Genomic DNA, 13,630 nt, shown 5'->3' on the forward strand with positions numbered 1-13,630 from the left:
ACGCTCTTAGCAGCTGGAGAGAATATATTACTATTAGGGTGCTATTACATTTCTTAGTTAATAGCCAAGGTGGGAATCTAAATCAGGGTAAAATAAAAGCAACAGAATGGTGGATGAAGTATTGGAAATATATTATCTAACAAACATTACTCTCTGTCCAGTTAGTGTCTTACATTTGCGTTCAATTACCAATTAAACCACAAATTGATAATGAATATAAAAGCAGGCTCATGTTAACTGGTTTTGTTACAGCCCCATCACCCGACTGCTTAAAATCCCTTGATGACAGAAATGTACTGCAGAGCTTTAAGCAGCAGGGCTTATTTAGATTCCAGTTTTTTCCAGGCTGTGCATGTTTGTATATTCTGAAAACATATTCTCATGATGCATAACGTGAAATGCTTTGTGCTTGGTCAGCATGTTTAACACCCTTGCCTCTCCAATACATAAAACACACTCTTTGCACTACACACGGAAAGGACATTGCATCGACTAAGTTTCATTTCCGTTGACGTTTACCCTAAATTTAACCATAGGTGGTCGATAACTCGTCCTTTCCATAACCTTAACCTAATCCTAATGTGGCTATGTTCATTTTCTGACTTTTTGGTTCTTTAGAAAACATCAAGTTGTTCTGCAAGGGTGTCTTTGGGGTTATTTTGTTTAAAGTCAGTCCTGCAAGTTCTCTTCTCTTCTTTTTTTTTTTTTTTTATTACCTGGTGATATTGGATTTTGGATTGGTTTCAGTGTCCTTGGGCAAGACACTGCACACACATTTACCATTGGTGTGTAAATGTGAATGTTTATCTGATGAGCAGGTAGCACCTTTCATGGCAGCCTCTGTCAGGCCACAGTGTATGAATGTGTGTGTATATGGTTCCTGTTCTATGTAAAAGCGCTTTGAGTAGTCATTAAGACTAGAAAAGCGCTGTATAAATACAGTTCATTTACATTTACTTACCAAGTCTACCTTTTGGCTTCTTTTACTTATCAGTTTTATTGAATAGAATATTTATTCTTTACAACTTTTTTGCCTCAAAACTTGAGATTGAAAAGGAGTCAAGGTAGCAGTTGCTTCATCATTTTCTTTTACATTTCACATCATTCCTACCTTGACCTTGGGGGGTTAGAGGGGGTTAACGGTAACACATTTCTAATTAGAAATTAGTCAAGTTATTGGTTGCATTTGAAGCAGGAAGTTTTACATCCAATCACAGAAATGATGGTAACACATACAATTAGACAATGCAGAGGCAGTTTAGTGATATCCCTACAGTTGTGGTCTTGACTGGTCTTGAAATAAAATCCAGAGTCCTCTTTATCCAAGACCGAGTAAAAATGCGGTCGAGACAGAGACCTTCAAAAAGTGGTCTTGAGACCAGTCTTAAGACCAAGATCAATCTCGAGTACTACAACACTGGCACTGAAGAAGTGTGGCAGTGAGATTTTGCATACATTCACCATTTTGTGATACATATTGACAAATTGTAAAATAATGATATGGTTGGAATGATATCAATGTCCCAGCGCTTAAGTCAAGAGAGCTTGGGCTCGTTTAGGAACTCCTGTTGGAGTCCATTAAACCCAGTATTTATTATTTTAGTATTATATATTTAGTATATAATATAGTTAGTATTATTTCTTTATTATTCCCAAATATTTATTGTGATATAGGCCTTACAAATAACTTGACTGGTCCTGTATTTTACATCCTCAGGCCAGTGTTAAGTAGTTTGTTGAAATGACTCTTGCTCCCTAGTATAGCCTGACCGATACTGGACTTTTGAGCCTGATGCCGATATCAACATATTTATATAGATCCGATTAGTAATGTGTCAGCTGACAGTATCGTATACAAGCAATCTTAATATCGGTCCCTTTCATTTTACAGTTGAAATATGGACTTCTAGCTTCTCTCCCTTGTCCATATTCGAGAAGAAACTAAATGTAAGAAGTATTCAGGAAAGCCACTTATTAAACCAGGATTGGCAACGTTATAGCCTCGTCCTGGTTTTAGTTTCTACCCAGGCCAAGAAAGTAGCCCCAAATCTTTAAGCTCTACATCGATTTAACACAACTCTTTTATTGATCTGTGCCCTGAAGTGAAGATAGTAACCATTTTTATTTCTTTGGTATTTATATCTTTTTGTTTTATGTATTTGGACTGACTGGGTCTCAGAGGTGCAGTTACTGGCAAATTAACGGTTTTGATAATGTGAATGACTGAGTCACTATTTAAACCTGGTGACATGTAGGTTTGGTGTGACATGGATATCAAAATACGCTGAGATCTTAATTTACATACATCTTGATTCAAAACATCAAAATTTTTATTAGGCCACATAATAAAATCGTAAGTAAACGAGTAATACCATCCTTAAGCAATATCGGTGGATTAGGTTTATTAATATATTAAATCATGTAGTTTTAATATAGATATTGCACAAAAGACCCACTGCATAATATTATGAGGCTGGGAATTTGCCAGTGATTTGATGTTCAAATTAAAGCCAACCAGCCATTTTAGATGAGTTGTCAACCCCAGCAGGGTTTTCAAATGCCCAGCCCAAAGGGATGACCATTTCATTTTATTGTGTTGAGACCATGGTAATATGATTTGTCATGATCGTCCCTGACCTTTTTATAATACTATCTATATTGCATTACCTGTGTGAGCGAGTGCCCTGTATACCACATTGTTTGCCTCTGCAACTAGAATCATTTATTTTATTATTTTACAAATCACCGTCCACTAGTGCCAAAAACACACACTGCCCTGATTAGACATTCATGGTAACAAGCAAACCAAAATAATTTATAGTTGTTTTTTTAACAAATGTTGGAGAACAGAGTGTCTGTTCAAATCCTTGTTTTTTTTTCCCCCGCACTGCCTGCTAACCCTTTTCTCTCACTCATTACTGAGGATGGATCGTCACACACGCATACACCCCTAGTGAAGCTTCCTTCAGTGATCAAAAGGGAAGACCCTCTACTGTATCACAGTTACCTCCAGTCTGCATGTGTGACTGTTTACCGGTTGTTTGTTTGAAAATGTAAAGCACAATTATATTACCATCAACATTTTGTGATAGAACATTAGACTGGGGGGGTTTTCACCGAGACATTTTACTAATTATGTTTAAAGAGCAACTCGACACCAATGGAAAATCATGTTTTTGCTAACTGCCAGTGGTTGAGATTGCCACATTTATCCAATTATTATGTGTTATGTAACACACAGACTCCATGGAGACTGATGTAGAAGTTCCACTACCTTGCCATAACAAATCCAGGCACAGGGCCCGGATTTAAGAATCTTGTGTCAGAAGACTAGCATATACTGTATAGTTTGAAAAATGTATGAGGCCAGTCCCCGTGGTGGTTTGATTATCTCCCTGTGATCCTAACCTGGCCTGGAGGGTCGAGGAATATGAGAAATATGGGCCCGCCTGTGCAGGGGGGTAGTTGGCGTGACTAGAATTGACATGTCATGTGGTTCATAGGCCAGGGGTTAAATATCAAAGCTGCAACACGGTGTAATGAAGTGTGTTCTTGCCCGGTTTCTAGCCTAAAATCCAGTCGCATGAATCCCTACTTGTTTGCTCCACTTGTATTTTCTCACTACTTCTAAGAATTTAGTGTGTTGTCATTTTTATTTGGTAAATGCAATTGATATAGTGTAACTGTCCAGTTTGTTCTGCACAAATTATGAGGCGTGTCATTGTGTTATAATAAAACCTGGAAATTAACACCTGCAAAAATCTCTTTATGAACAAATCATCTTTCACAAGGAGAATGTTGGTCCTAATATAACTCCATATACCATTTTCTGCTTTGTTCCCTAAAGCCAAAGTCATTCCAATCCCCCTTAGCTCCATCTGTGGTCTTAAGAAACATGGGGAAAGATAGAGATGTGAGTAAAGAAAGGGATGTGAGTAAAGATGGAGAGGGCGAAGATGCAACAGGGAGTTTAGAGGGGGGGGTGAGGTTAAATGGTCCATGTCAGTAGCAGTCTTTAACGCATGGGATTACTGCCCTTTTGTGTGCAGTGAGCTCACTCAATCACTGAGCCTGTGTAAAACACACTCTCACCATTTACCCCAAACTGTCACAGGCATCCTGATCAAGCTGACAGAGGTTGCGAAGTACACTGCTGCAATCAGCTGGCTAACCGTTAAGAGGAGAATACATTGAGGGGATGAAAGAGAGAGGGTACAAGGAAGGAAATGCACCAACAAGAAAAGACAAATCCATTGGAAGAAAAGGCAGAAAAGTGTTGGTTGGAGAAGACGCGAGGAGAGCCTATATAAAACATTGAAATGCACTATAAAGGAGAGAAGGTGCACTTTGACTAGTGAAATGCACTTAAAGCTAGGGATGGGAAACATAATGAAAAATGGAAAGAAATGCAGTGGCAGTCGGATGAAAGGAAGGTCGGAGAAGTGTCTTCCAGAGACTTTCACATTATTGTGCATATGTGAGATGGGTTGTAATGATGCTAATTAAAGCTTTTATGCATGTGTTGTTAAAATAGGCATATCACCGTGATTTGGTCCTCTTTTATGAGCTCTCGTGGCTGGGTTGAAACCGGAGAGCTTCCTTGACTTTTACAACCAGAGTTACTGTAACAAAATTGCAAAAAAGAATCCAATAAAACATGTTCAATTTAGAGCAGGGGACAGCTCCTTTGGAAGGCAGCTGTGATGATCATTATCACTTTGGATGAATTCTGAATATTAGAGAAAGTCTTAGTGTTCTTAGCCTCTGTATGCACACTTTATTTGTCAAGGGGCGTACAGTTATTAGATTGGCCAGATGGAGGATTTGATGTCAAAGGCATATTACCGGTGAATCCTCCTCCACTGCCAGATTAAGTTGTGGAACTGTGAATATTTGAAAGGTATTATCTACTCAATTACAAGTCATGTTTCCAGGCTATTGAGTTTGGTGTGATAAGCACCTACTGGAAGTCAAATTAGAACAGGATGGAAAATGAAGCAATGCAAGAGAGATTTGAAAAGTTTTCTTTTTTCTCCTTCTTAATTACTGGGTTTAAACTTAAGTTAACCTACTATTCAAAATATACTATTCTAAAAAAATAAAAAATAAAAAACTACTATTCTTAAAACGGTTATGTAGATATTGGCATCATAAATGTTTTTTTTAAAAAGCAGTGGAGAGAAATGTTTTTTTTTTTTTATCGCCTTCAGAGTGTTTAATCCTGTAACAGGTGTCATTTCTCACTCGTACTACTCTTGTGCTCAGTGTGCAGCAGAATGATCTTTTACAGCGTTGTAATGGCTTTCTGTTGATGCAAATAAAAGTCTAAAGCAAGAAAACACTCAACAAAGCAGGCCTCTGACAAGCACTAACAATCTCCCATGTCGCCAATTATTTTTACTGTCAGCATTGTGTTTGGGAGATGAAAGAATAGTTATGCAACAGTAGCCACAGTTTGGCCTTATGCTCGTCCTTGGAGACTTTGTGGCACCCATCGTCGGTAATGCCTAAACACATTTTGGTAGCCACGCATAAAGCTAATACATTGAACACCTTGACATGGCAGTGTGGACGTTGTATCCATAATGTTTTTTGCTGTCCCATTTTAAGGGATTATTTTGAAGGTTCATTATGTTTCAGTTGAGAGCTTTGGGGAACCAGCTGAACAGTCATGGTGCATCCAAATTCACTTCTCTGTAACTCCATCAGAAGTGTTTGTGCTGAAAGTGCACTAACAAAGTGAAGTATTGCTCTCAAAGTCAAATTTGTGATTATGAGTTAAGCGTATCTTGGGATTAAGTTTCTACTGAAGTATTTGTTGACGTGAAGCTGCAGTCTTGATCCGTTACTTTAATCAAGACGACTGTTCTGTCATTTAAGCAGATGGGAATACAGTGATTAATACAATGCTAACCTTTTTGCCTCTGTAATATTTCTTTTTTGCACTGTAATTATCTCTCAGACGTTCCATTGATGAGAGGCTTTGACAAACCTCCACGTCTTATTAATCTTGACATTGCCTTAGTTTTATGTATTTAACACATGGTCGCTGTCTCTCACACACACACACACGCGCAAGAGCGCGCCATTTCATTTCTGTTGGGGTTTGTTTGCCTTGTGTCAGTGATGGTAACTTTAATTATTGTGGCTTTTGCTGTCTCAGTCCATGCATTCTGATGAGCCCTGTGTTTAAACAGACGCACCCATACACACACTCAGACTTTGGCTTGAGTAAAATGGGAGAAACGGGTCAATTAGAAGGGCCTTTGACTGTCAAGAATGTTTTAATCAAAGTAGCGGTGAAATGTAAACTTGTTTCTAATTATGATTAGCCTTAATTAGCGGTCACTCTCATCTTAATTGCTTTTGAATAGAGCTGCCCTCCAAATGCTTCATCTCCATGCACCAACATCAATGCTTAGCTTGTGTGACCAGTTATTCAGCACTGTGTGCCCACCAGTTTCATTATTGTTCCTCCATACACACGTTTGTGGATTAGAAATAATGTGTAAGACGTTTAAGTATATACTGTAGGTCTTTACTACTTTATCTGTAATAATCTGTATTTGTTGTCCCCCCCCTCTCAGGCTCTCCTGGATATGGTGGTGAAGAAGAGTGAGGGCTACAGTGTGGAGCAGCTGGAGAGACTGTACTCCCTCCTCAGCCAGTGTATCTACCAGCACCGCAGAGAGTACGAAAAGACCCAGCTACTGGAGGTCAGAATTGAACACACATTCTGTCTTATTAATTGATTCATCAAGAAATAATAATTGATAATGAAAAGTTAGTTAGTTAGTTAGTTGCAGCCCTATTCGAGACATTGTTACCTGGTTCCAAACCTCTCCTCTTTTTACTACACGATGGTTGTCACCACCCCCCAACCTCTTGTTCCCAGATAACCAGCAAGGATGTTTAAGCATCTTAAGAGAATATGTGAACATGGCAAATTTAGTTGTAAGTGAATAATGTGAGACCCTCTGTTGCGGCTGTCTAACAAGGGACATCTTTTTTGTGCAGTACTACTTTGCACTGCAGATTTGACATCATGCAAGAATAACTACTCAGTCCAAGTAACTAGCTTCATGATGCCAAGTCACATGTTGCCACTTTGACAGTGAGGTCCTAAACAACTGGTAACATTTATTGAAGTAATAACATTCCAGGCATGATGGAAAAAGTGGATATGGGTGGGGGGGGGGGGTAGCAAATTATATCTGAGTGAGAAGAAGTCTCCCGTGCACAGCATCTCTTTGGGGAGGTTAGATATAGACATCCACAGACACTGAGACAGGCTGAAATGGGGAACAGCGTCTGGAAGTGACAGGCATCGTGACAAACCACAGCTAGGTGCAGCTTTTGGAGGATAGATACTCACAATGAAAGAGGAGCTGAGCAGCATCATGGTATAAAGCAGTAACAGGGTTGAAATTAATGATTTATTTTGTATTAGTGTTTTTTTTGCTCCAGATCTAGACAATGACCGACAAATGTAAACGATTGGGTTCAGTAGGTGCGTGTAAGACATGCAGAGAAAAGTGAGTCCAGAACCTTACGTATATTCCATACAATGAAGCCAAATTAATTCAGACTTCAGGGAAGAATTCCTCTTTCAAATGGTATTCTGTGTTCAACAACCTGAATGAGATTTCAAATTTTTTTCTTACTGATACAATTAAGCCCGTATGACACGAGGAGTTTATATTAGATTACAACTTTCTAGGCCGATTTTTCATTGAGTTTGAACTGCCGATACCGATTTTAGCCGATTTCATATTTCCTAACCACTTTACAGCACACACAAATCATTATTTTCTATCTTTTCTTTAATGGAACATTTTGCATAGAACATTTTTTGAATATATATATATATATATATATATATATATATATATATATATATATATATATATAAATATATAAATATATAAATATATATATATATATACTGTATAAATATATATAAATATATATATATATATACTGTATAAATATATATATATATATATATATATATTTATATATATATATATATATATATATATATATATAAATATATATAAAAATGAAAACCAACGTCACCGGTCATTTTACACACAGTTTAGCAACGCTGGGGGAAGATTTCTATGTTTTTAATGTTGTTTTTGAGCGGTATCTATCCCCACTAACCTGGAAAGCGTTTCAACAGTACCATTAATACAGCGTGTCAGAGGAATAACACATTTTTTTAACACCGTGTCTCTTGCAGCAGGGCGTCAGAGGCAGAGGGACCGTTACCACAGCGTTCGCCTACGTTAGCTTCTTGTCTCATCTGGGGTCTGATAAACAGTGTGCCCAACGCTATTTTCCGATACGGGATCCGCATGAGTGCGGTTTTCATGTTCCAGTAGTTCAGGTTCAGCCTCAGAGGGCTGACAGTTGGCCTGAGATCAGTAGGGCAGACTGCTCTGCAGAGCTGTCTGTAATCACGACTTTATGACATTTCATAAACGGCTGATTGAGCGGCCGTGCGCTGATCTTGCGCGATGTTAATCATGCAGCGCCCGAGTGCATTTGACCGGCGTACAATCTGCATATGTCAGACTGACCTGCCGGTCATGGCCAATCACGCGGGGAAAAAAAAAATCGGCCAATTCCGGTCACCGGCCGGTCAATCGGTGCATCTCTAGTTAATATACATGTGCGGGCCCTTCTTTTCATTTATTTGAGTTTAAGTTAAATTTTTTTTTTTTTATAAAAGTTTCTTATTACTGTAGCAAAATAGCAAATATTGTAGAGATCGTCAAAAAAATGTAAATCATTTTAAGTGTGTTTTTTCTTTCATTCATTCCTAGTCTCTTTAGTAAATACAACAACCAATATAGAAAATGAAATAAACATGTCTTGCATACTGTGAGTAAAGGTCAACAAAAAGACCCTTAACATATCTCTTGACAATGTTCCATACAGAAAAAGCTGCTGTATATTATCCCAGAATCCCATCTGGTCTGCTGCTGCTGCTGCTGTAGGATGTCAGTGCAGACAGTGGGCCAGGAATGGCAGTGTCCTGGTGCTGGTAGCCAGAACTGGCTGTCAGGATGTCAGGGAGGGGGAGGGTGGGAGAGCAGTCAGCCAGGTGGTGCCGCCTGTCGACAGGCCGGCTGGCGGTGGAGGGGAGGGCGCATGTCTGAGTTCATCTCATGCTGCCAGCCTAAATTGGTGTTTCCAGAGCAGAAATGTCAGCTCGTTTGGCACGTGTTTTGTTTGCCTCCGTTTCCAACACACATATCGACTCCACAGCAGGTCATCTCCTTGTTTCCTCCCTAGGGAATGCAAAAACATGCGCACATACACACTCGTATACAGGGTTGATGCTCAGTAAGGCGGCTGAAGCCATTCCCACTTAATGTTGCAGCGCATGGTGTTTGTGTCTACATTGTAGAGGCGAGTGAAATGGAGCGTGTCCATACATTTGTCTCCTTTACAACCCCCACCCCCCCACCCATCCTCTGGGTACGTCTAGTCTCAGTCTTCCGGAAGAGCTGACCTTTCAGCAGATGGAGTGGACTACACCCAGCTTTCTAGTTAAAGCCAGAGGGACCATCTCTGCCCTGTACACAATAACACGCCAACTGTGTTCCTATCTACAAATTGCCGTTCATATACCTAGTTTTACAATTTGCCCGTGCCTCAAACAGCAATTTAGGACTTTGTAAGAGCCTTTGACCTTTAACCTAAACGTGTGCGGTACCAGAGCTGTACGAAACTGGTCGAGTTAGTGGAACATCATTGGGATTGGTTATTTCTATGCTTATTTGTGTGTTAATTGCTGAAGACATTTCAAAAACGTTTTTTTGTCTTGTTTAACGAAAGCACTGTCAATTGTGAAATTGTTCCCAAAACCATTGGATTTGTGGGTCCATTTTAGTTATTTGAATGTCTTGTTCTCATTCCTGCAGAAAAGCGGTAAAATGTAGATGTCGTGACTGTATGACACGTAAAGCTATTTGGAGCATGTGTACTCTTTCAAACATCTGGCTTTAATGTCAGGCGAGGGCTTCTTCCAGGCCTGCTCTGGAGACATTTTGTACTAATGTTGCAAAATCATAAGGCCGAGAAATCCGTTTCTCCGTTGACAGTAGCCTCGGTAGAACAGAATGCAATGCAGCCCAAGCTTTCATCTTTGTGAATCTGTTGTCAGTAGCTTGAGAAGAAAACCCCTTCATCCAGGCACAATACAGTACACAAGATTGTTCTCTCTTGACTCTTTTTCTGTTTTGCACAATGTTGTTGTTTTTTGCTCTCCTAACCTAGACGCACACAACGCGGAGAGCCCTTTTCTCCCAGGGGTTGTAGAAAATGTTATCTGGGAAATAGAGGAAATCAGTAACTGAGGGGGAAGTAGATAAGAGTCAAATGAGTCAAAGAAAGCAGGTACACCAAAGTCATTTATAACACCCTTGTCACAAATTGATGATATCTTGAAAACCGTGTAGAGCATGTGATGCTGGATTTTTCTTTTAATGCATAGTATTGATGGCCCCATTGGGAAATTAAACTCCTGAATCTCCAATTCTGCCGTATTGTACCCATTGAGCGACACAGGAATTAAACCTTGCTATGCTGGTCGACTTCCACTCGTACTAGAGAGCGAGATTGTGTTAGTGAGACAGAGGGTAGGTGCTGCGGAGACTTGTTGGATTGTCTGCTGTGCTGGTGACAAGGTGATAGGCCTTAAGGCAGATAGACTCGAGATCACACAGGTGCAAGGTGTCAAGGCAACAAGGAGCTTATTTGCACATTGGTGTGTGGGTGTACAGTGAACCACTGCACCAGACGGGCGTTAAAAGCACCGATGCGTGAGCTGTACCTGATAAGCTGAAACTTTCAGGGAATTTTCTAAATTAGTGACATTTCATTCTATTTTTTTATTTTTATTTAGTCACGTCAACTTTACTTCTCATACTGAGTTTTACAGTGTGTGATCTGGTGTTGATAGTTGTGGGGGTATGATAAAGTGCTTAATTGATGTTATACTTGGAGTTGGGAGGGAAGTTAATATCAAATGACGAATAGCATCAGTCCTGTGACCTTTTTTAAAATCCATTCAGGATAAATTGCAAGGTATGTTGGGTATAGTTTTCATTTGATCTAGATTGTCAAATGAACAGCTGGCCACAATGCACTTTTACTTCCAATAAACATGCATAAACAATTCAGGTTAGGGCTGGGCAATATATCGATATTATATTAATATCGTGATATGAGACTAGATATCGTCTTAGATTTTGGATATCGTAATAATTGTGATATGACATAAGTGTTGTCTTATTGGTTTTAAAGGCTGCATTACAGTAAAGTGATGTACTTTTCTGAAGTTACCAGACTGTTGTAACCGTTCTGTTATTTTCCTTTTCCCCACTTCGACATTATGTCCACATAATGGATGGAAATGTTTTCAGTGAAGGAGGAAAAGTTCTCTTTAGGAGATCGAAATTGCTTTTTACTGTAAAGTTGATATTTTTTAACTTTTTGTTATAGATGTTGAAATTGGTATCTGGTAGCAGCGTCTGTCGCACTGACTCCGCTATTCAGATGAGAGAACACACACAGTGTAACATCTTCAAGGCATTAATCATGGTCTATTGCAGGCTAACATCCATCTCTCTTCCTCTGGCTCTGTTCAGATTTAGTCAGTGTCAAATGCTGCTGTTTTCATGCTGAGAAAAATCGCCTGTCTCATTCCAGCACAGCTTTGCCTTATTTTACATCATTTATCATGGTGAAAGCTGTTGTTTGCTGTGGGAAATTTCCAAGTAATATTGAAACCCCTGGTGCACAGATGCTTTATACATACATACATACGTCTTGAGTTTGCAGTGTTAGTTGAGACTAAGCCCTATGTCCTCATGTGTGTCTGTCTTTGTTTGCGGTTGCAGGAGATGGAGGAGCGAATCCAGCATTTCGATACATTCCTGTGAGAATACCTAATCAGGTAGATCCTGAACAGCCTGGGACCACAAAGACACACAAACTGAGTGAGAGAGAGAGGGGGGGAAGGAGCTTCTGAGTCCAGCCCTCAACACAAAAACACACACAAAAAATCCAGCCCCCTTTTCTTGCTGGGAAGGGGACACAACGAGGACGACGTTAAGGACAGAGACATTCAATGGTGCTATCGTCTCAGGAACCTGGCCAGATCCAGACCCATTCGACACAACCAAACTCCTGGAGGTGTGTCAGTCACACACGCACGCACACACACACACAAACACACACACACACACACACTAACGGTGACGGGCAACCCTGGTGCTATCCTAACTTTTATCCACGCTGCTCTTGGGATTATTTCTTAACTTGGATGACTAGCAAAATCCAACAGATCGGGTGATGTCATATCGCAACCTCGCCGCCTCTCTCCGGAGCAGGCCGTGCATACACACACCCTGACTCTTGGTTATGCATGTATTTCTACAAACCCACACCCAGAAATATACACACACACACACACACACACACACCCAGATTCTTACCAGCAAAAGTGTGAATGCAGAGTGCCGCTAGGAGATGAGGACAGATGATGTTCTGAATCACTGAACCACATTGCTGAGCCCATCTTTCCCTCACGTTCGTCATAGGCCAGTTATTACCATGCTATTATGCGGCTCATTTTATCTGCCACTTTAGCTCCATGCTTTTTATTCAATATCTGAGCCACCGTCAAGGATACTCACCCAGAACAATGGTTTACAAGGAAGTTTTTAGCGTGAACACAAACTCGATGAGGTTAGCACAGCAGGACCAGAGCCCATGATGTCCTCTTCATTACAGCAGTCACCGGGTGTGGAGAGCTGTTAGCCCCCCTCAGCGGTTGTGGCGGCGCGGCGCGTGACTGTAGGTCAGTTGTACAACCACTACGCTCACAGACCACCTCTGGCGTTCACAGTCTTAGCAGATTGTCACGTCCTAAATCGTTTGTGGTAGCTAACCCCTCCCCTCCTCACCACATTCACAGTCTGAATGTTTTCCCTCCCACTCAAGCTGTGCTCGCCAGTTGATTTTTTTCCTAAAGACGCCCCGGCTGAGGAACTGGAAGCAGTACAAATTTGAATGCGTGTAGAGTTTGCACTGCCTAGCGTGTGCCTTATTTCAAACCTCAAATGAAACGCTGATATATATATATATATATATATATATATATATATATATATATATATATATATTCAGCAGGATTTTTTATTTACTACTTGTGACAATGAACAGGCTCAAGTTGGGGTGGGCCCTAACCACTGAGGTCACGGTTACCTTAGAGCAAAATATATATACAGTATATATCTATATAAATTTAATTTTAAAAGACATACCTAGGTTATCTCCAACCTGGGCCAAAAAAACTAATTGACAACATATAAAAAAAAAAAGATAAAAGGTGTTCTATACAGATAATACTTTCCCTCTGTGGCTGCGTCAGTGTTGTGGCCAGATACGTATCAAGCACTCGAAATGTTTAGATTTTTAAATCTATCCATGCCCCGTTAAAACCCAGACCTGTTGGGGGAGGTCAGCCTCCACCTGAGCGGACAGCAGGTGTATGAAGAGGTTGACGACACCAGCTTTTCTTAAGTTTCCCATATATGCAAAACAACAACAT

At 40.1% G+C, this 13,630-nt stretch overlaps 1 protein-coding gene across 2 annotated transcripts in view; it reads left to right on the top strand.

Annotated features, from left to right (window-relative positions):
• Window positions 1–13,157, top strand: part of atad2b (ATPase family AAA domain containing 2B) — an 80,165-nt gene extending 67,008 nt beyond the window's left edge. For both annotated transcript variants that reach the window (XM_028604952.1, XM_028604953.1), the window contains exons 27-28: window positions 6,588–6,716; window positions 11,916–13,157. In XM_028604952.1, the coding sequence (XP_028460753.1) occupies window positions 6,588–6,716; window positions 11,916–11,957 (171 nt within the window). In that variant the 3' untranslated portion in view covers window positions 11,958–13,157. The remainder of the gene's footprint in view (window positions 1–6,587; window positions 6,717–11,915) is intronic.
• The last annotated feature ends 473 nt before the right edge of the window (window positions 13,158–13,630 follow it).

The sequence above is a fragment of the Perca flavescens genome, chromosome 18 (assembly GCF_004354835.1).
Source record: "Perca flavescens isolate YP-PL-M2 chromosome 18, PFLA_1.0, whole genome shotgun sequence".
Classification (NCBI taxonomy): Eukaryota; Metazoa; Chordata; class Actinopteri; order Perciformes; family Percidae; genus Perca; species Perca flavescens.